The following is a 23,441-nucleotide window of genomic DNA, read 5'->3' as shown; positions in this document are numbered from 1 at the left end:
TCTGATCTCCTCTGGAAGCTGGTTCCAGCTGCGGCTGGCATAATAGCTAAAAGCAGACTCACCATGCTTAGAGTGAACCCTTGGTATTTCTAGCTGATATGATCCTAATTATCTGAGTGATCTGTTGGGTTTATATTCAGTGAGCATATCTGCAATGTATTGAGGTCCTAGGCCATTGAATGATTTATATACCAGCAATAATAATTTAAAATCAATCCTAAATCTAACTGGGAGCCAGTGTAAAGACCTGAGGACTGGTGTGATATGTTCATATTTTCTAGTTCTGCTCAGAATCCTGGCGGCAGCGTTCTGTATGAGCTGCAACTGTCTTATGGTCTTTTTGGGAAGGCCAGTGAGGAGTCCATTACAATAATCCACCCTGCTGGTGATGAAAGCATGCACAAGTTTCTCTAAGTCTTGTCTGGAAACAAAGCATCTAATTCTTGCAATATTTTTCAGATGATAGTATGCTGATTTAGTTATTGCTTTGACATGACTACTGAAACTAAGGTCTGACTCTAGTCAAAGAGTATAGAAGCCCAAGAGGCGAAACTCAATAGAACGCTCCATAGCAACAGTTGCCCCCATGACGTGACGGCGCGGCCGCCATTATGGACTGAAAACTGAAGGAAAACGCCGAAAAATAATGGGAGTCAATGGCACTGAAAAACTTAACATAACAAAAACTTAACATAACTTAATTTTTTCTGGCCGTCATATCTCAATATGAAAACAATTTAAAATACATTAATGAGGATGACCGACGTTAAATGACGTTAAATGACAGAAAATATACGTCTATGTGTTGGTTATGCATGGCCTAATTACCCTTAGGAAAATAGTATTTTGGGACAAAATATTACTATAGAAGTACTATAAGACTACTATAGAAATACTATAGCGGCTCTAGGATATTATAGAGGTATTACAGAACATAACATACTTCTGTGATTTTCTGTAATACCTCTATAATATTTTAAAGCTGCTACAGTATTTATATAGTAGTCTTATCGTACTTCTGTAGTATGTCCCAAATTACTATAGTATTCCTATAAGATTACTATAATATTTTGTCCCAAAATACTATAAGATTCCTATAGTACTTTTTAGTAAGGGTATGTCCCCCACCGAATCGGCTTCATTAGCCTACCACTTACGGTTTGCAAAGATAAAATTATAAAATTACTGCAAAACTTTAATCTATCAATATTTATGTTCTATTATGCATTTTCCTAGTTATATGACTAACAGAAATTCATGAAATAATATAGGCTATAGGCAGACACACAGTAATAAGATATAAGTAATAAGATGTTTATTCAAATGTTGATTTTGAAATTAGTGAACATCACCATATATATGATTTGGAAAAATAAATAAATAAATAAAATTATAAATGAACATTTCTAAAGACAGTTAATATTTTACATAGAATATCACAAAAATATTAACTTGTTTTTTCAACATCTTCAGTGAAAGTGCACACAGTGAACGTTTCAATGGGAAGAACAAAAACAATCTGTGAATGTCCTATTACAGGCGGAAAGGTACAAAAAAGATGTGCAATCTAGCAAGTGCACACATGAACTATAAACGCCTATTAAAATGGATTTTGCCATTGACTGGCGCTAACGATTTCAGCAGCTTTCAGTCCATAATGGCGGACGCGCCTCCGCAGCGCCATCTACAGACTGTTACCCATAACACAACAGAGTTTCGCCTCTTGGGCTTCTATACTCTTTGCTCTAGTGTCACACCAAGATTCCTGACTTGATTTTTAGTTGTTTGACCCCTAGAGTGAAGGTATGCATTCACCTTGAGAACTTCATCTTTGTTTCCGAACGCAATGACTTCAGTTTTGTCTATGTTTAACTGAAGAAAGTTTTGACACATCCAACTTTTGACTTCATCAATGCATTGGCACATGGAGTCAATGGGGCTGTAATCGTTAGGCGATAGGGCTAAGTAGAGCTGTGTGTCGTCTGCATAGCTGTGGTAAGCAATTTGGTTCTTTCTCATTATTTGGCTCATTGGGAGCATATACAGGTTGAACAGGAGTGGCGCAAGAATTGAGCCTTGAGGGACTCCGCATGACATGGATGTCCACTCAGACTTATGATCTCCTATACTCACATAATAACCTCTCCCATCTAAGTATGACCTGAACCATTTTAGGACTATCCCAGAAAGCCCCACCCAGTTTTCCAGCCTGTCAAGAAGTATGTTATGATCGACAGTGTCAAATGCAGCACTGAGGTCGAGTAACACCAGCACTGATAGTTTGCCTGAGTCAGTATTTAAGCGAATATCGTTTATTATCTTTATGAGCGCTGTCTCTGTGCTGTGGTGCGGTCGGAAACCAGATTGAAAATTGTCAAAGTATCCATTCGAGCTTAAGAATTTGTTCAGCTGATTGAAGACAACTTTTTCAATGATCTTGCCTATGAAAGGAAGATTTGAGATCGGCCTATAGTTGCTTAATATGGTCTTATCCAGATTGCTCTTTTTCAGGAGGGGCTTGACAACTGCAGTTTTCAGGGAGTTTGGAAAACTCCCAGAGCGAAGTGAGACATTTACCACTTCTAGAAGATCTGCTTCTAAACTGTTTAACACACTTTTGAAAAATGATGTGGGAAGTGTGTCAAGAGCGCAGGTTGATGTTTTAAGGTGCTGTACAGTTTCTTCCAAAATTTTGCCATCAATTTCTTTGAAATCAGACATAGTAACTACTTTCTCAGGTGGTTTGATCTGTCTGACCCCAGAGCAACTCAAGCATGTGCTGATCACCTTTCTGATATTTTTCTCAGAGAAGAAAGAAGCAAACTCACTGCACTTGTTCTCTGAGAGCATTTCACTGGGAATCTGGCTTGGGGGGTTTGTCAGTCTCTCTACAGTTGCAAAAAGAGTGCGTGTGTTGTTTAAATTGCTGTTTATAATATTTGAGAAGAAAGTCTGTCTAGCTTTGCCTAGTTCCATATTGAAAGCATGGATGCTGTCTTTGTAGATGTTATAATGGACTACAAGTTTAGTCTTCCGCCACATGCGCTCTGCTTTTCTGCATTGTCTTTTCATAGTTTGCACAGCTGTTGAGTTTCTCCAAGGTGCTTTTTGTCTGCCACTCTTCTTCCTGACTTTCACAGGAGCAATATCATCAATTACACTTTTAACTTTTGAGTTAAAAGAATCAAGGAGAAAATCAACAGAGTCTGCAGATATGCTTGGTGTTAAGGATATAGCCTTCATAAATAGTACACTAGTGTTCTCATTTAAGCATCTCTTCTTGACAGACACAGATCTAGCTTCAGTGGCAGGAGAGATCAATATATCAAAGAAAATACAGAAATGATCAGACAGCGCTACATCCTTAATAACAATCGATGAAATGTTTAGACCCTTACTGATAAGTAAATCTAGAGTGTGTCCACGATTGTGTGTGGGTCCATGTACATGCTGAGTCAGATCAAAAGTTTTTAAAACACTTTTGATTTCTTTTGCCATATTGTTTTCTGCATTATCTATGTGGATGTTAAAATCTCCAGCAATGGCAAAACAGTCAAACTCTGAGGTAATTGCTGATAACAGTTCTGTAAAGTCCTCAGCAAAGGCTGGAGAGTATTTTGGAGGCCTGTAAATAATGATAAGTGAAATGCGTGGAGCACCTTTTAACACAATACCCAGATATTCGAAAGAAGGGTAATTCCCAAATGATATTTGCTTACATTGATAGATATCTTTAAAAAGAGCAGCTAGACCCCCACCTCTCTTAACAGCTCTGCAGACACTCATAAAAGTAAAGTTGGGAGGGGCTGTTTCATTGAGGATTGTTGCACTAAAGCTGTCTTCTAGCCAGATTTCATTTAGAAGCATAAAATCCAGGTTGTTTGTGGTTATTAAATCGTTGACTAAAAGTGATTTATTTTTAAGTGAACGAATGTTTAAAAGTGCTAACATAACAGTCTTACTTTTTGTCCCCACATCAATCTTACTTTGACGTGTAATAGGCACCAGATTAGTTAGGTTTGCTGTACGGCTATTGAAGGCCTTAGACTTTCTATCTTGTAATAGAACAGCAATAGAGAAAGATACCGGCACACTGGGATCTCGCTTGTTCTGTAAACATTTGAGAAAGTTACTGTTATCAGAGCGGGGACCCAAAACACATCACTGAGAGCTGGTATCAGTTGTTTTTGGTTCACCTCGAGCAGATGGAGGAGGGTGTGGGCCCTTGCGTTGTGGCAGAGGCCGAAGAGCTCTCACAGGAGGGGGAGGGTGAGCTGAGCCCGCAGGCTTTGGTGGTAATGGTGCCTGTCGTTTTTTGGTTGGTATCTGGGGGCTTGCAGCAAAAGAGTGGGATAGTCTGGTTCCAGCATACACCAGTTCTTCCATTTTCTGTGAGAAACACAGAAGAGGCGAGGCTGGAGAGAGGGATAGCGTGTCTGGTGAAAGGGGCTGTTGCTCTGGTGTTATAGGAGGTTGTGATATGCTGTCCTGGCTTCCCTGGCTGTTTTCCAGGAAGTCGTCCTTGGGTGCTGAATCTTCAAGCAGTTCTGATATGTCTCTCTGTGGGCAGGGCTCAGCTGAGATTGTGTCCGTGAGCAGAGGTTGTTGTGGCGGAGTGGTGTTATCATTGTCCTTGTGTGATATGTCAACCACATGTCCATTTTGCTGCTGAAGTGAAGTCCCGTGGTCATTCATACTGTGTCCAGGTGTGTGTGTGCCGTTCAGATTGAGTTGATTGGCACAAACTGCAGAAGGATGATTGAGGGAGAAGTAGATATTGTCCTTTAACACTCTTGAACCAAGTTTGTTTGGGTGATGGCCATCCCGATGAAACAGTTGTCTCTGACTCCAGAAAAGATTGAAATTGTCAATGAAGTTTACTCCTTTTATATTGCAGGTTTTTTGCAGCCATGTGTTTAGCCCAAGCAACCGTGAAAACCTGTTCGTTCCTCTTGCTGGGAGAGGTCCACTGATGAATGTTTGAACTTTCAGTCTTTTAAGTGTTTCAAAAAGTTCATTGAAATCCTTCTTAAGGAGTTCTGACTGCTCTTTATGAATATCATTCTTCCCCACATGAATGATGAGTCGATTTGCAGTCTTATGTTTCATCAGAATGTTTTGAAGTTCCCTGTTTACATCAGAAGTTGTTGCTTGAGGAAGGCAGCACGTAGTTGTATCCCTGCCGCTAATGTTTCTGATTATGGAGTCCCCCACTATCAGAGTCCTGGGCTCGGCTGCGCTCTGAGCTGAGTGCCGCTGTCTGCTCAACCTTGAGCGCCAGTTAGCATCAGTGTTAGCTACTGGCCCATTCAGTCTGTGTTCGATCATATTCATCACATTTGGGGATTCCTCATTTACATTCATTAGCACTTCAAATCTGTTCTCAAGATGTATAGGGGGTGGTAGAAGACCGGTGTTTGCAATCCTTGTCAGAGCTGTATCTGGGGTAGAGGATGCTACTGCGGCAATATGTGATGCTCGTGACAATCTGATGTCTCGAGTGCCTTTGGGTCTCGCTCCCTGTTTGTGCCATCGATTAGTAAGTCGATCGGCTTGTTTCTCTACCTGTCGAGGAGCACTAGTTTCATGGGACTCACCGGTATGCTGAGGGTGTTCATGACGAAGCTCTGTTGTGTGCTCCGTCTGGTTTGATGGTCCCGTAAGTAACTTTGTTTCGAGAACTGCAATCCTTTGTAAAAGTCTGTGGCAGTTAGTGCAGCAAGTAGATTCCAGAAGAGGCATTTTCTCTTATCCGTATGAATGTAGGCAGTTGTGTTTTCCTTTCCCGGAATGTAAGCTGGTCGGGTAAAAGAATTCTGCGTTTTTGTAGTAATCCAAACTTTGTTGTCTGAGCACTGTGCTGTTTGCTGAAGTTAAAATTAGGTGATAAAAGGAAATAAAATATAAAAATATAGGAGATAAAATGTAAAAGCGATAGAGCAAAGCGCGGAGCAGTGAGCAAGAGCGTCCGAACAGTAGCTGATATACGCTTCGTATATCTCTGTTCAAATCCTCCTTCCCGTGCTGCTGTCATTTGCAGATGGAAAGCATGAAATTACGTAATAAGCCGTATATTGCTGAAAAGCGTATGTTGTCTACAATTTGAATGGTTTTGATAGTGCAAACGGTAGACTTGCAAGTAGACAAGTAGACTTGTGTACGGCTGTCTGCCCGAAAGTAATTTTAGTCGATATATTTTTCTCACACAAACACATCGCTTCACTTCAGAAGGCCTTTATTACTGTACGTACACACCGCCGCCGACTTCAGCTTCCAAAGTTACCGGAAGTCATTCATTTTCAATGGAAGCTGCAGACTCCTCTCAGAGCCAGGACATTTTTAAATATATCTCTGATTGTATTCGTCTGAAAGAAGAATGTCATATACACCTAGGATGACTTGAGGGTGAGTAAATCATGGCTAATTTTCATTTTTGGGAACTAACCCTTTAATATAAAGTAGGTGAGAGATGATTTTCTGGTAGACTGTCTGTACTGATGTCTGACCTGATCATTGAGGACACAATAGACCAGGAACATGAAGGTTCCCTGCTGGGAGTTCAAGATCAGGAAGAGGATCTCCAGCTCCTTCCAGAAACCCAGAATCCAGGAGCAACCAAGAACCACAAACTGAGCCAGTGTTTTAAATGTCATATTCCTGCAGAGAAAGATGGAGAGTTAATATATATTTACTGATTATATTGTTGTGGAAAATCTGCAATTGTCCTGTTATAAGTATGCCTTTTGTCTGTAGAACACTTCTGTATTGTAATCAACCACACTTGAAACTTGTTTAAGAAAGTGATTTATGAAGAAAAACTCTGCAATTGTTATTGTACACATTTGACTTTACCTAACCTGTATGGAAGTAAAATAATGTCAAATGTTTTTGAAATAAAAAGCCTGTTGAATTGCACTACTTAAAAGAAAATAGGCATTGCATTAAAGGGATACTTCACCTCTGGGAAGATGAATGTGTATTTAAAATAGGTCATTTAAGTAGAAGAAATGTGAAGAAATTTTTGAATTAGGAGCTTTCTAGACTGAGAAAAGCCAGAAAATGTATTTTTGGCTTATGTGGATGAAAGGCAACAACTCCCAGAATGCACTTGCTTCGCTGCCCTAGGAGGCCATTCCCAAGCCATGCCTACCAGTAAGAGAGCGCAGTTGAAAACAACAAGGCTAGCCTACGTGATGAGTTTGCCAGGGATTTAGAGATCGCCCAAAATGTCCGGGATTCGGCTTTTGCGTTCTACAGTCGCCATTCATTCATCATGTTTACTGTGGCGAGCAGGACGAGGCTGACGGCCGCGGGAGAACGGCACGAGGCCGGTGGTGTGATTACTGAGACGCTGTGGTCTCGTATCTCTCACGGTTTTACCTTCCATTGGGACAAAATGCTTAACGCATACAGTGATATGAAAGACCAATCTTGCACCTTATTGGGGATGTAGGCTGTAGGCTATATAGGCTACAGGCAAGAAGAAGGACTCCGAATATAAACTTAAAGCACAAAGTTTCATGCTGAGCGTTTCGTGATATACTGAAAAACAACACTTGATCAATTAATGCTAACACTTTCTATTCTATTCTATTCTATTCTATTCTATTCTATTCTCTCTCTCTCTCTATATATATATATATATATATATATATATATATATATATATATATATATATATATATATATATAGTATGCCTACGTGTATTGCATTAGCTTAAACTGGGAAGAATCGTAGCACTTGCATATTTTTGTCCTATTGTTAGTTTAACTGTAAATCGCTTTGGATAAAAGCGTCTGCTAAATGACTAAATGTAAAATTGGCTTGACTTTAGACATTCGCACATTTAGGGACCGTCTCTAAAGTTGCATTCAACATTGGCATACATGTTTCTAACTTCAATAGCAAACTTAAATTTATTTGAATAAATATCAAAAATCCAAAGGGTGCGCATTATGCCTGACACTACATGAACACTTTACAGTTGGTTTTATGACTGTACGCCGTTCTATTCAAATGCTATCGGAGTTAGAAACGTGTATACCAAAGTTGTATACACTTTATAGACGGTCCCTAAATGTGCGAATGTCCAACATCAAGCCATCTTTATGCCAGTCTATCACTGGGAAACGCTCAGCTTTGCGCATTATTCTGAGTCCATCTGCTTGCCTGCGAGTTTGGTCTTTTACATCAGTGTAGTCCATTAAGCTACGTTAAGCGTTGTATATGTCCAGAAGTATTGAGGGAAACCCTAATAGCCTGCATGCAGCACATCGCCACAATATAAAGTTAAGGCAACTAAACAACCAAGAGAAATATATGTCAACCTCAAAAAACTAACATTGGATCTGTATATCCGCATCGGGGAATAACATTATAATCTTGTTCACGGTAGAGAAAGATGCATGTAGGCTACACAGGAAAAGTAAAGAACTGTGAAGGCACTGAATTTAACATAAAACAGCCGTCATAATAATAACAAATACACTTACATTGCTGTAAATGAGTTTTATGAATGAATGACTTGCTCTAATTATGCTGGTCTTCATCAACAACACACTCTGATGGTGAGGTTGACTAACAGCAGATGGAGAGTATGCTCAGCAATCTACTGCTTTTCCTGCAGTTCCTGGATGTCGATGTTGAATTTACTGTTGAATTTGAACCACTGAATTTATGGAAGCGAAATAAAATGGACCGAAAATTGCCTGTTAAATTTTTTAGGTTGTATATTTAAATAGTTTGAATATTTTGGAAGTGAAATTTGAATGGTGAATATGGATTATTGAATTTTTAATAATGAATAGGTTTTTGAAATGTTTTTAATTGTAATATTCACAGCTTAAATATTCAACCATGTTGAATTTCAGCCCATAAAAATGCAAGCCCTAAAAATACAATTCATGCAATGCCTATTTTTTTCAAGTAGTGCAATTCAACAGGCTTTTTATTTAAAAAAACATTAGACATTATTTTACTTCCATAACCTGAGAATAATCAAAATAAGGTTAAAGGTAAATATGCAGCATATAACAATATATATACACATTTCATGGAGTTTTCAAATCATATTGTTTGTTACTTGGTTTGTTTCATATGTGAAACTTCAGCGTTCAGATTTTTCAAGGTGGAGGTCAGACTGATGATGATGTAGATGAAGAGAATCATGTTTAACTGCACAGTAAGAGAAACAACAGTCATTAATCTTTAATCACTTTTCCTTTTAATACAAAGTCATGATGAGAAACGTGCTTACTGCTAGTATGACGCAAACAGGTCCCTGAAAACTCCAGATAAAGCCTTTATCCATTTTAATCCAACACCTGTTTAGAGGAAGAAAAATAATTAAATGAACAAACATGAAGGATGAAGGTGTTGATCTCTGAGTCGTTCAAACTAAACTCACTTTTTACTTCCGTAGCCTTTAGGATTCACCCCAGCAGACACAGCCACCACAACCAGAGCAACCGTATATCCAATCACACACAGGAATCCACTCCTAAGCACGCCCCTCCTTTTGGAGCTGATCTGTGATAGGTTCTTCACACAGATGAAGAGCAGCACAGCTTCAATGAACATCCACACAAAGCCGGAGAGAAAGAGGAAGTGCAGCACACCTGATATCACGGCACACAACACCTGGAGATCATGAGAGACGGTTATGATGATTCTCAGTGAGACTGTGCTGAGCTGTAGAGCTCCTTCATCATTCTCACCTGATGACGGCGTATGAGGCTCAGGAACTGTTGTGTGAGCAGGAACAGAAGGTGAGCCAACAGAAGACTCACGCAGAGGTTGATGCGAGCCACATTATTCACTCCAGGACTCCACTGACAAAGGGCAAAGGTCAACAGGGCCAAACTGAAGAACACCAACCCCACGATCACACACACCAAATTCAAGATGTCCAGCAGTGAGTCGCTCTGAGGAAACATGTCAGAGTACATGAGTGCCAAATCTGTGCTGTTCTTCAATGCTCACTATAAATGCTCTCGTACCTCTGATGGGTGGCTGGTTTGCATGATGAGAGCGAATGTGGACAGATGACCACAGGAACACACAGTGTAGCTGCTGTTGGTCTTTAAAACAGAACAACCATCTACAATCCACTCACTGATGCTCCAGTACACACAGGACAGAGAACTGCCGGGCTCAAACTCCTGCAAAAAGAAGAAAGAACATGCAGAAAATAGTATAGCACTGAATATTAGATGTTTTCAGATGTTCATCAGTTCTCAGGTTGGACAAAAACACATTTCAGTCTCTCACTCTGATGTGTTTGAGGGTAAAGTTGACTGGTTTGGTGAGTTTAGTGTTGGTGGTTTTGAGAAGAGTAGCTGAGATCACAGTGGACATCATGGTTTTATTCGTGTTAGTTGGTGTGTTGAAGAAGTCTGGCTTCAGTAAATTCTCCATTGTGTTATAACTCATGAAAGCCACAGCAGCTGATCCTGTGTGACAGAAATAGAAGAAACTTGTATTCAACACATTAAAACCTTTAGTTAAATGTGGTTTAGTGATATATCTTCTAAAAATGTTTTAATAAAAATGTTGTATTAAAACACATCTCACACACTTGTTTCATTGTTGTTCTTGGCGATCTCAATGAGATCGATGTCCACAGAAGAATTTGTCGTGACAAGTCGAGGGATTTTATCTAAGGTGACACTGGATCCAACCATGAAGACTTCAACCTCTGATTTAGAAAATAAGCAGTTATGTTTTGTTTTTTGTTTTTTTATTAAAGTTGATTCAATCTGCACAAATGTGCAAAAAACAAAACAATAAAAAGACTAAAATAAAATAACTATTTCACCTAATTACTAGTTTGAACTAATCAGTTAACTTTGTACACAGCAAAATCCCCAGAGTTAAATTAAGTCAAGCTGGTAATGCTGTTTGTGGAGTTGTTGAATCCTCTTCTGCTGAGATCTTGAGAGATGTAATGTCTTCTTGTATCTTTAATTTATTCATCTGAGGCTAGGGGAGACCGGGGAGTGTTGCAACAGGGGATGGTTGCAACATGTCATTTTTCTCCAATCAGAAACAAGCTAGAGGAGTGATGACACTCATACTGCACATGTACAGTTAGACCCTCCCCCCACCAAGAAGACAGAAGACATATTCAGCTTCTGTTGCTGCATTTATTGAACAAAACTTGTTTTGGAGGTATGAAATAAGGCTGGGCGATATATATCGTGAGACAACCCGGTATCACGACAAGACGTGAAATAATCACGTTGGTCCCCTTTGGAAAACGTGTAGATGTCACAGTTTAACGCCCTCATACGTGAATCTCACACATTCCCTCAAACGTGAATCTTACACGTACCATTATCCCGGGACGTTTGCTAATCCTACCCCAATCTAATCATAGCCATTTCTTAAAACTAAGTTACGTAGGCTACAATTATAAAGAAAAACAACAGACAGACAAGTATAATCACAATAATTTATTGAGAAAATATCAAAATCGGTACCAAAGTTGTTCACGTGACGATGTGTCGCAGTCCTCTCTGGCAGTGGTTTTGTATGAGGTAACAGAGCAGAATTTAAGTTATTAATTCAAATCCATGAAAATGTTAATCCGTCTTCGGTTCGGTAGTTCGGTTCGCTGAGGGCTGCGCGCTTCATTTCAAATGTGAATGTGCATGACGCAATCTGTGACGAAGCAGGCGAGGCGAGAGCCAATGAGCGTTTGATATTGCCGTAACCATAGTAACCCTGAGGGCGCAATTTTTGAATTTGAATTCATAACAAGGGCGGGGTTTGACGTTTACGGTCAAGATGACGATTACTGGATAAAGGGCTGAGTTTGGATCTTTTTCTTGCAAATAATATATGGATTCTGAAGGTTTGGATTACATCAAGCTAATAAAATTTATGTATTTTGTGAATCGATGTTGTGTTGTAAGGTTAGTATATTATGGTTATTAGGAACGATAAATAAATTATTGTGATCATACTCGTCTGTCTGTTGTTTTTCTTTATAATTGTTGCCTAGGTAACGTTAGTTTTAAGAAATGGTTATGGTTAGGTTTAGGGGTAGGATTCGTGGCTCAAACTATCTTTTAATGCCATATTGTTCATAAAAATGCCATTTTCATACACATATCTGTCCATACGTTTTATCATTTTAATATTGTCCATAAAATGGGTATGTTTAGGTGTGGGAGTAGAAGGGATCTTACATTTATAATCTATAAAATGGTAAGGAAATTGTACAGATCTTCAATGGCAAACGTGTAAGATTCACGTTTGAGGGCGTTAAACTGTGACATCTACACGTTTTCCAAAGGGGACCAACGTGTTTATTTCACGTCTTGTCGTGATACCGGGTTGCGGGAGATTGTTATGTGCATCTCGTCAGTAAAGCCGGTTCCTTGATTAGTAGTAAATCGCCATCATCTGCTTTCAGATTGAGCGGCATTTACTACAAAGAGCCATAGTTAACTGACAAGCTGAGCCATATCGCATTAATATTGCGGACGTATCGCCAGCGATAATTAATGCGATATGGCTCAGCTTGTCGGTTAACTACGGCTCTTTGTACACAGCAAGCCAGCCCTAGTATGAAAGTAATTTTTTTTCATGAGATGTAACTTTGTCATACTGTCCTGACATTTTGTATGAATTAATCAAAACTTACTTAGTTTGAATTATTGTTTTGTTGACTTCTAAGTGACATGGTTAGCATGTGTCACAGTCAGTGTGTCTAGCAGGCATATGATGTCTGTCATGGCTGATAGGTTTGGGGACAGTTGCAACAAGTTATAAATTGCATGTTTAATAAAAGTTTGTTGCATTGCAAATTGTTCAATTCTTCCTGTCTGACACTGAAATATGGAGAGATTGAATAGCATCTGTAACACCTGCACACTGAATATATGTAGGCCTATTTTCTACATACCCAGCTAACAGGGGACGTCCCCCGGACTTTTCGAACGTCCCCTTAGGTCCGCGTTTGGTCCGCTTTGTAACGTTCCCGAGTGGACGTTCGGAGGACGTCCGCATTTGGTCCGCTTTGTAACGTTCGGTGACGGACATTCCGATGACGTTCGCATTTGGTCCGCTTTGTAACGTTCGGTGACGGACATTCCGATGACGTTCGCATTTGGTCCGCTTTGTAACGTTCGCTGACGGACATTCCGATGACGTTCGCATTTGGTCCGCTTTGTAACGTTCGGTGACGGACATTCCGATGACGTTCGCATTTGGTCCGCTTTGTAACGTTCGGTGACGGACGTTCTGAGGACATTTGTCCGGGCCAGTGTGCGAACGTCCCTATTTCGTCCCTCACCTGCCATTTCCATGACAACACTTGCAAAATCCAGTCGCACGTGCGTTTTCTTTTATCATCAGACCTGACAGCTTGCAACTCAGACAAAAGAATAATTAAACAAAAATATAGGCTAAATGCAAATAAACTAAAAATATTTGAATTAATTGTAAAATTAAGTTTGTTAAAAATGTTAGTGTTTTAATTATGTTAAGATAATAAACTTAGTAACTTCTATCACTAGTTAAAGATGTAATCAAATCACAAGACTGTTTTCAGCGTTATAATTTAAACATCAAAATATGATAATTGATTGAAATATCATATTTTAATATGTGACCCTGGACCACAAAACCAGTCTTATGGGTAATGTTTTTTTTTGTTTTTTTTTTAATTGAGATTTATACATCTGGCCACGACTGTGACTCCTAAACGAAGACCATCATATAGGGTTAAGGTGGGATTCGTGGGAAATGTACAAAATATCTTCATGGAACATGATCTTTACTTAATATCCTAATGATTTTTGGTATAGAAGAAAAATCTATAATTTTGACCCATACAATGTTTTGTTGGCTATTGCCACAAATATACCCGTGCAACATAAGACTGGTTTTGTGATCCAGGGTCATATATAAGCTACAATTTATAGGCTATTCATGCATGAAGAAAATAAGGTTGAATGCAGGAGCTCTAAAAGAATGCATCGACTTGAGGAAAACGGCAGCCAAGTAAAACGTGAAGAATGGAAAAGCACATTGCTGGGAAGAAAGTGGAGAATAACACAGGTAAGACATAAAATTATCCTAACTGTCCTATCCTATCCTAAATTATCAAACTGTTGGTCAGGCGAAGGTGACTGGTTTTATTCAAAAGAAGTTATTTTAGGAAAAATGTTATTCTAATTATTGCACAATTATTCTGACTGATAGCACATGCAGCTCAAATAACAAAAAAAGAGTGTAATATAGCTACACGGGGAGAAACAAGCAAGTGACGATCAAGTGCACCTAAGCGAGTGACGTCATTCCTTATGGCACGCACCATGTATCCATGGCAACGCTCAGCTGTAGTGACAGTTATAACGGTCCTCCTCAGACACGGCCTTGTGTTTTCTCTTTCGTCTGTCTAAAAGGTATTTTTAATTTTTAAATTAGTATACATTAGTTACCGTAACCACTGTCCATCTTTAAATTATATGAAAATGTTACCTTTTAAAACGTTTGCTTAAGTTGTCTGCCGTGTACCGCTGCAAACCGTATGCTAACACTACGAAGCTAACGTTAATGTTATGATGAGAAGAGACGACGTTATATTTAACATATATGGATATATTATATAGACATATACAATCATAATACTACTGAATGTGTTTATTTTGTTGTTTTAGGTAGATGCCAAGGGGAAGAATTGCTGGACTAACCCCACAGCTGACGGACAAACACACACACACAGCTGCCAGCGCGTTTGAAGACACACACACACTGAAAGAGCACAACACCTTTGTTCAAATAAAATACATTTACTTTGTTCCTTACAACGTGTGTGTTTTCTTTGGTTAGCCAGAAGTAGAATAAAATATAATGATATTCAGGGTACTAAACGCGAAAGTCCCCTAAACGTTCCGAATGGCCGTTGGTGGTCCTGTGAATGTCCTCTTGAACGTACGGAGGACGTCTTCGCGAACGTCCGCGGGACATCAAGCGGACTCCACATGGGGACGTTCGGGGGGACGTTCGCACAGGCCATTTAGGGGACGTTCTGGGGACCTTTTTTTGTTAGCTGGGTATAAACAAACAAAACTCAATAACTGTTATTTGATAAATATCACTAAATAAATAAATAATAGGTTACAATAATATTATTATATAAATAAATAATACTATAGGCCTTAAACAGTCCATATTTTCAGAATTCTATATGCTCATTGAGACAAAAAGCTAAAGTTAATTAGTGAAATTTAAGGTATTTTCGGTTGGGGTCAGTTGCAACATCTGGCTTCTTCCATTCAAATAAATACTGTGAACGATATGTCATATACAGTGTTGGGGAGTAACTAGTTACATGTAACGGCGTTACGTAATTTAATTACAAAATAAATGTAACAGTAATTCGTTACAGTTACTGACAAAAAAAATGTAATTAAATTACAGTTACTTATGAAAATGTTAAAGATTACAAATGGGGTTACATCTAAAAATGTTCTTTAAAAATCTGGGATATGTTGAATAATATTAATCTGTTGCTTTGCCTGTTTTTGATATGCACGATGCCTTTTGCTAAAGCCATTTATTAAAGCGGTGCTATTTTGATGCTTTTGATTGGTTTATCGGTTTGAATTTGCGGCGCACCACGTCTGCCAATTACGTTAATCCTCTTTGCCGCTAGGCTACTACAACCAGTCTGAAAGCTGCCACCATGGCGAATGATAAAAATGCATTTCATTGCTGGAAATTTAAAAATAATTTCACCCTGAAATCCGAGAGGGGCCCAAATATAACAGTTCAGTGCAGAATTTGTTTGCCAGCTGTTAAAATACTTTCGACATCAAAAGCTTCAATGTCGAACCTGAGGAAGCATCTGCAGGTATGTAACCTAGCCTTTATTTATTTTATTGTGAGTGTACAGAAATAAAAACAGACCCTTTCACTTCGAATGATATATTACTCGTTTCTGTATGATAAAAAGTGACGGAGTAGTTTTAAGTCGATTTACTGTAGGTGCTATGTGAAAAAAAAAAATCACCAAAACGCACCCTCGCGTTCATCGTCCCCTTTGTGTATTCGAGACCAATATTAAAAACATTCATAACAAATTAGCTAGCCTGCTAGCTGCCTATACCAGACACACTTGTTTTTATGAACCCTTTCACACAAAAAAATACATAGCTTGCATTTTTTTTCCTTGAATGAGGTTGGTAATGTCAAATCTAATATAACTTAGTTTTTTTTTTTGGCATTGTAGTATACGTTATGACTCACAAAGTTATCGATTTGTGAAATTCAGGGCACCAGCAGACTCCTCTGGCCAAAGCGATTTTATCACATTAACCCATTTTAATTTTGAGTGTCATTTGTAAAATCAGTGTTTAGACTACTGCGTGATTTTCAGCTGAAACGTGACTAATGATTTGAAGGATGAAAATCCGCTGCAGTTAAGTTTATTTTCGAAAAATATAAATCTATTAGAGGGCTTGAAACTTTTCTCTAATGATCGATGTTGACCTAACGTGCCACCTAGCGGACAAATCTCTCAATTAGTTTGTCCCAATTTGTCTTTCAAAATCGAGCTATTATCTAGTGAAGCACCCCAATTGGTCATTGAATCTAAGCAGTTTAGATGAAATGTAACTCTTTAAAACAATAAAAAAATAAATAGACAATAACATGGATTTTTTTGACACAGCTACAATGATGCAGTCTGTTTGGATTTGGCAGTATCTATTCTAGAATATATTCTTGCTTCTGTTAGTGAGAAATAATTATTAGCCCTGTATGGTATAATGTTTTCCCTTCACACATAGTGGTAAAAAATAATGCAGATTTTTACTTTTTTTTTTATTATATCAGTAAGAAGAAAAAAAAAACGTGTTTTTACTACATTTTTATAATCTAGAATTGTGTTTTCTCTTAAATATAACTAAAAATAATTCTCTCTGTTTTTTTTATTTTTTTTTTAGAGGAAACATTCAAGAACTTTATTGATGCAAGACACGAGTCAGTCTGATGGGATGGAAGATGCAACAGCTAGCTCCTCTACCCATGTGGTTACACATTCAGGGCTTAGTGTTCAGGGCTTAGTGTGTCACAGCAACGTGTGAACAAACTGGTGTTCAACTTTCTGGTTGATGATGTACAGTGCTTTTCATTGGTGGAGCAGCCATCCCTCCGAAAATTGATTGAGGGAATCAGTGGCGGGAAGAAAGTGATGTGCCGAAAAACTCTGATGCAGCGCATTGACAGAGAGTTTGCTGTAATGAAGGAATCGGTCATCTCCAAGCTTAGTAATGTGGACACTGTCTGCACGACAGCAGACATTTGGTCAGCACAAAACCGCAGTTTCTTTGGAGTCACATGTCATTGGATCGACAAAGACACGCTGGAGAGACATTCTGCAGCACTGGCATGTACACGTCTCAAAGGTCGACACACCTATGATGCAGTTGCAGCAAAACTAAATGAAATTCATGCAGAATACAGGATTCAAACCAAAGTCAAATCAACTGTGACTGACAATGGAAGTAATTTTGTATTACAGTGTAATAATATGTCATATAATAATATGTAGTAATTATGATTACAGTGATGAAGTGAGATTTTTGGATGTCGGTGGTCTTCTTCAGGAAGATGGAGATGGAGAGCAGTTTTTTCTTCCACAGCATCAGCGCTGTGCTGCTCATACATTAAATATAATCGCCACCAATGAGATTCACAAAGCAGCATCAAATGGGCCATCACGTAAGCTATACAGAAGTGCCATGGCTAAATGCTCATCTATCTGGAATAAAGCACATAGGTCTTCATTGGCCACAGAAGTTGTTCAGGAGATTGCCAATATGCATCTGACTGTCCCATCAGTCAGAAGATGGAACTCAGAGTTCAGGGCTATCACAAAACTTGCAGGGCTCCCAGAAGAAAAGCTGAGGGAGATCTGTGATAAGCTTGATGTGCCAAGGCTTCATCCACAATAGTCTGTATTCCTGAAAGAGTACATTGAGGTTCTGAAGCCTCTAGCTGTTGCCACTGACATTCTCCAGGGTGAAAGCAAATGTTACCTAGGATTTTGAATCCCTACTTTGCTTAGCCTTAAGACTAAGCTATTTGAAAAGATGCCTCATTTGCTTTATAATTCACACATCGTTACCACTATCGGTGAGGCCATAGAAGAACGCTTTGGATCAGTGTTAGCCAGCCATGAAGCAAAGATGGCGACCGCAACCCTGCCAAAGTTCCGCTTAAACTGGCTTAGCCCTGAGAAGAGAGACGACGTGAGGAGAACCTTACTGCAGGAAGCTATTGCTCAGGAACCACTGCACAGTCCAGCTACAGTGAGAGATGACAACTCTGAGAAATCTGATGAGTCAGAGGAAAACTTTTTTGTCTTTCATAATGCCAAATCATCATCTGACAGCACAACTCATGATGAAGTCAGAAAGTACTTAGAAGATTCACATAACAACCTGACGTCTCTTAAGGCATTTCCCACAGTTAAGAGGCTTTTTATCAAGTACAACACCACATTGCCTTCCAGTGCTCCAGTGGAGCGTCTTTTTAGTCATGGAGGCAATCTTTTGACCTCATCTCGAAACAGAATGAGTGATGACCACATAGAACAGGTCTTACTGCTCCGTTACAACAAACAGCACTGTCCCAGTGACCTACCCCTTAATGACTGATGTGTGGTGTGGACACTCTATCTGTCGCTCTATTGCCCAGTTTGATTTTTGGAGGGTAAAGAGCATTTGCACACACACACATTTAATTAATTTCTTTCCCTAATTGCATTGATGGCTATGAGACACCAGTGTTTTTTTTTTTCTTTTATGTAACTGTTTTAATAACTGTTTTAACTGCCTATCTGGTTTTATGTATATCTTTATTTAAGATTTTTTTCAAGGCATTGTTACTTGCCAGTGTGTTCTGTCATAGCTATGCAAAATTTAGATTTTGTAACGGCAGCAAACAATTTTTTTTGTTATAAGATCTGGTTTTGTGGTTGTTATACGTTAAAATTAAGTTAATATAATCTTAATTCAAGCGATGAAAGATTTTGAAATTCTCACAGTAAACAGAGCTACTGTAAGGTCACACCTGCTTGGTATAAATGCTTGAAAATGATTTAGTTGAAAATATCCATTAGAAACTTAAAAGTAATCAAAAAGTAATCAGATGTTATTAGTTACTTTACTTTTATAAAGTAATTGGAAAGGTACACTACTTATTACATTTTAAATAGGGTAATTTGTAATCTGTAATCTATTAAATTTCCAAAGTAACCTCCCCAACACTGGTCATATATAATCATCTTTAAATGGTATGGAGTTTAATATATACACATTTGCTTGATCTAGTCCCAATAGTCTCTGAGTAACTGAGAGAAATGCAAAAAGTGTTGCAACTGTCCCCAGTCTCTCCTACGTTTACACGACAACGATACGCTTAAAACTCAGAAGTGTTTCCTTTGAGTTTTCAAAACTTTGCATTTTCAGGCACCCAAACTGACTCTTTGTTGTCGTGGAAACGAACGGCCAAAACTTAAAAAAGTTTTACGTTTTTAGTTGAAAACAGTGTCGTGTTAACAGACCCTAAGGCTGTGGCTGAAGCGGGTGTTCATCACTAATGCTCAATCATTTCTTAATCACTTAATTATCTCATTAACTTTAACACTTTTAACACTCTTTAGATTGGGACAATATGTACTTTGAACAGTGTTGATTTAACACTGGGGATTTTGCTGTGTGTTGTAGTAATCATGAAGACATTGATTAGCTTGTTCAGGTGTGTTTGATTAGGGTTGGAGCTAAACTCCAGGAAAGTGGATCTTGTGGTCCAGAGTTGAGAACCCCTGCGCTAGACTATATAAACTCCCTGATATCATATATAAGCTCAGTTTCATCATCAATAATAACAGTTTCTCCACTCACCAACAGCAGCAAGAGTAAAACTGACTCTGTCATTTGTGTCTGTCGGCTTCACCAATGTAGAGATGAGTTTCTCGTTGGCTTTTAACACACGGTTTCCGTTGAAGGCTAGTACAGCTGGTCTGACTGATGATGAAGACTCTGAAATTTCTCCTGAAGTGTTGAGGACCATATTCACAATATTGGTCACAGTCTAATTTATTCATCAAAAAAAAAAAAAAAAAAATACTGTAAATATAAATATTAAGAAAGCCAATTAATCAGACCTGCAATGTCAATCATGTAACTGACAATTACATTTGATTTGATTATTTTATATTATATAAAACAAAATTCTCTTGAAGACTTACAGTCAAAGAAAGTTCTTGATCTGTAATGTTCTCGATCTGCTCTAGAAGATTTTGAAGCTTTTCAGTCTGATTCTGAAATCAAAATTGAGAAGACAGAATTTGACGATGTGTGAGTGATGACTTTAACCGGGTATGCTGAGTATCTCTGAAATTAGACAAATTAAACAAATTTCTTTAACAAATGATTCAATGACATATATTTATTTTTTAAAAACTAACCTTAAAATGAAAAGGGCCAAGAGCCCAACTAAAGCAAACACTGACCACCAAAATGGTAACTTGAAAAGAAAAATTCCATAAAACATTACCGTCTAAACTTCTGTTGAATCTCAAGAACTTTTGTCGATGTATGCCAGAAATAAAGTCAAACTGGTAATATTAAGTGCAACAATGTGTAATGACTTGAAGTCAGTTGTAGTTCTTGTGTTTCTCTTTTTTCTGTTATTGTTTTTTCTCTTTCCGTCAATGATTCTGATTATTAACATCAGGTGTCACCACTAATGGCCAATCATCACTTAATTAATCTCTTAATTATCTCATTAACTTCAACACTGCTTCAGTGTTAATTTGAACACCCTGTAGAGTGGACACATAAACACTGAGGAGTGTTGATTTAACACTGGGAATTTTGCTGTGTGTTCATCACTAATGCTCAATCATCACTCAATTAATCACTTAATTATCTCATTAACTTTAACACTGCTTCAGTGTTACTTTAACACTCTGTAGAGTGTGACCATATGTGCTCTGAGCAGTGTTGATTTAACACTGGGAATTTTGCTGTGTAGTTATGTGGGACCTGTTGACATAAAAAAGTTAATTAAAGCCAACTAGGGCTGGGCGATATATATCGTGAGATTGTTATGCGCATCTCGTCAGTAAAGGCGGTTAATTGATTAGTAGTAAATCGCCTTCACCTCCTTTCAGATGGAGCGGCATTTACTACAAAGAGCCGTAGTTAACTGACAAGCTGAGCCATATCGCATTAAAATCGCGGACGTATCGCCAGCGATAATTAATGCAAAATGGCTCAGCTTGTCAGTTAACTACGGCTTTGTACACAGCAAAAACTCCAGTGTTAAATGAATACTCCAGGGAGTGTATATGAGTCCACACTCAGGAGTGTTAAAGTTAATGAGATAATTAATTGATTAATTTAGTGATGATTGATCATTATTGAAGACACCTGATGTTAACAAGCAGAATCACTGAAGGAGAAAATCTCAAATTGTAAGCCACCGTAATGGTGATGGGTGTTTGCTTTAGTTGGGCTATTGACCCTTATATTATTAACTTTAGATTTTGTTTGGCTGTTGTATCTGAGTTATAACTGCCAGATGAACAAAAAAAAAGTGATCTGTTGGTGTTGGTTATATTATGACAATCATCATTTGAACTATGTTTTTGATTTATGTTGTTGTTTACAGCATAACTGTGATTCTGCATAAATATCCAGAATTTTAGATATAATATAAAGGATTTCTTAAAAGTTGTTTTGCAAAAAAAAAAAAAAAAACTCTTTCTTTTAGGCACTCACAGAGGTCAAGATTCAATCTCAACAATGGTGACGAGCAGAATATTCAATTAGGAAAAGTAAATTACATAGACAATTCAGATCATAATTTATTCATACCGCAATGCATGATGGGAGCCATTAATGAGTTGTGATTGGTGGAAGCCACTGCAACATGCTTTTTTATTGTCACCATTGTTGAGATTCACAGGTTTCTAAATAAATTCATTTGAAAGTGTTTTGATCAGAACAATGTTTATTAAATATTTTGGATTATAAGAAAAATACTGATAATCACATGCTGTAAAATCACAAAGCTGCTGCTAAAAAGTTTAACCAAACTATCGCAATAAGTTTCATTTTTCAGATCACAGCATGATTGTCTAAACTTTTTTGTCTTTTTGTTGTTTATTTGACTGTTATAAATCAATATCAGCAGACAAAGAAAATTTAAAGTGAATGTATAAGTGTCAAGAGCCCAACTAAAGCAAACACCCATCACCATAACGGTGGCTTACAATTTGAGATTTTCTCATTCAGTGATTCTGCTTGTTAACATCAGGTGTCTTCAATAATGCTGAATCATCACTAAATTAATCACTTAATTATCTCATTAACTTCTCTAACTTCTTTCTTAATTTAACACTGAAGTTTTTGCTGTGTAGTAAATGCCGCTCCATCTGAAAGCAGATGATGGCGATTTACTACTAATCATGGAACCGGCTTTACTGACGAGATGCACATAACAATCTCACGATATATATTGCCCAGCCCTAAAGCCAACATAGCATTTTTTAGAGTGTATGCAGAGTATTCACAGCTTATATGGACTGAATGCCCCCATAAACATCAGCAATTATTAGAAAAGCACATTCATATTTCAGATTACACACATATCTAAAATGCACATGTTATTTTATTGCTTCAGTTTGGACTATTATTGATAGGAGTCTCTACAACTTCAATTTCAGAAACTCAACTTACGTTGCGTCCTTCCAGCAGCTTTATATTTATACCTGCAATGACAGAAATCAGCTTGAAGACAATAATATAATAAACTGCAAAAATTAACTATTAAGTATTATTTTGACCTTTAAAAAATAACTATTTTACTAAGCAGCAATTTCAGCAAGATTGTAGATTCAGCAAGATTTCAGTGGTGTACCTCCTTCTGCGTACCCCCTTCTCTTCAACTTAGACTTGAGTCATACCTTTTCCATAAAGGGACAATATTTGCCCCCTAAATTTATTTCCCAAGGCTTTTTTTTTACTTTATCCATAACTTTATGAAATTAAAAATTGTTTCAATGAAAAATGTTCAATAGAGTAATATGCAATGACGGTAAAAACGAAGTGATACTTTAACTTATATTACACTAAAACCAGTAAGTCACTGTCTTCTCAATGAGCGAGTCATTGAGTCATTCTTACATTCAGTAACAAAGCAACTAGCTGTATTTATAAATGAATCATTGAATGATTGACTCACAATTCTTTTCAAAGCTGCAGAATTATTTACGAAACACCGGTGTGTGCTGTAGTTCTGATGTGTCCTTCGTTGGAACTATTATTTCGTTGCAAAATAGAGTAAGTACTGATAGTACTGTGTTTAAAATACACGTTTTGTTTGTTGACCTGTTGTATGATAATCAATGTCA

The 23,441-nt window shown here is 37.9% G+C and overlaps 1 protein-coding gene across 1 annotated transcript in view; it reads right to left on the bottom strand.

The window, feature by feature from the left end:
• The window catches only part of LOC308687488 (adhesion G protein-coupled receptor E3-like), a 43,646-nt gene that overhangs the window by 2,137 nt on the left and 18,068 nt on the right, over window positions 1–23,441 (bottom strand). The window contains exons 3-13 of the mRNA XM_081360060.1: window positions 22,768–22,799; window positions 20,271–20,342; window positions 19,924–20,113; window positions 10,578–10,697; window positions 10,271–10,452; window positions 10,000–10,161; window positions 9,718–9,924; window positions 9,408–9,640; window positions 9,258–9,324; window positions 9,084–9,175; window positions 6,507–6,657 (exon numbers count right to left, since the gene is read on the bottom strand). Of these exons, the coding sequence (XP_081216186.1) occupies window positions 6,507–6,657; window positions 9,084–9,175; window positions 9,258–9,324; window positions 9,408–9,640; window positions 9,718–9,924; window positions 10,000–10,161; window positions 10,271–10,452; window positions 10,578–10,697; window positions 19,924–20,113; window positions 20,271–20,342; window positions 22,768–22,799 (1,508 nt within the window). The remainder of the gene's footprint in view (window positions 1–6,506; window positions 6,658–9,083; window positions 9,176–9,257; window positions 9,325–9,407; window positions 9,641–9,717; window positions 9,925–9,999; window positions 10,162–10,270; window positions 10,453–10,577; window positions 10,698–19,923; window positions 20,114–20,270; window positions 20,343–22,767; window positions 22,800–23,441) is intronic.

Source organism: Scardinius erythrophthalmus, assembly GCF_964197995.2.
Source record: "Scardinius erythrophthalmus genome assembly, chromosome: 3".
Classification (NCBI taxonomy): domain Eukaryota; kingdom Metazoa; phylum Chordata; class Actinopteri; order Cypriniformes; family Leuciscidae; genus Scardinius; species Scardinius erythrophthalmus.
Note: the sequence above shows the minus strand (reverse complement) of the source record. Positions and strands in the feature narration are given on the sequence as shown.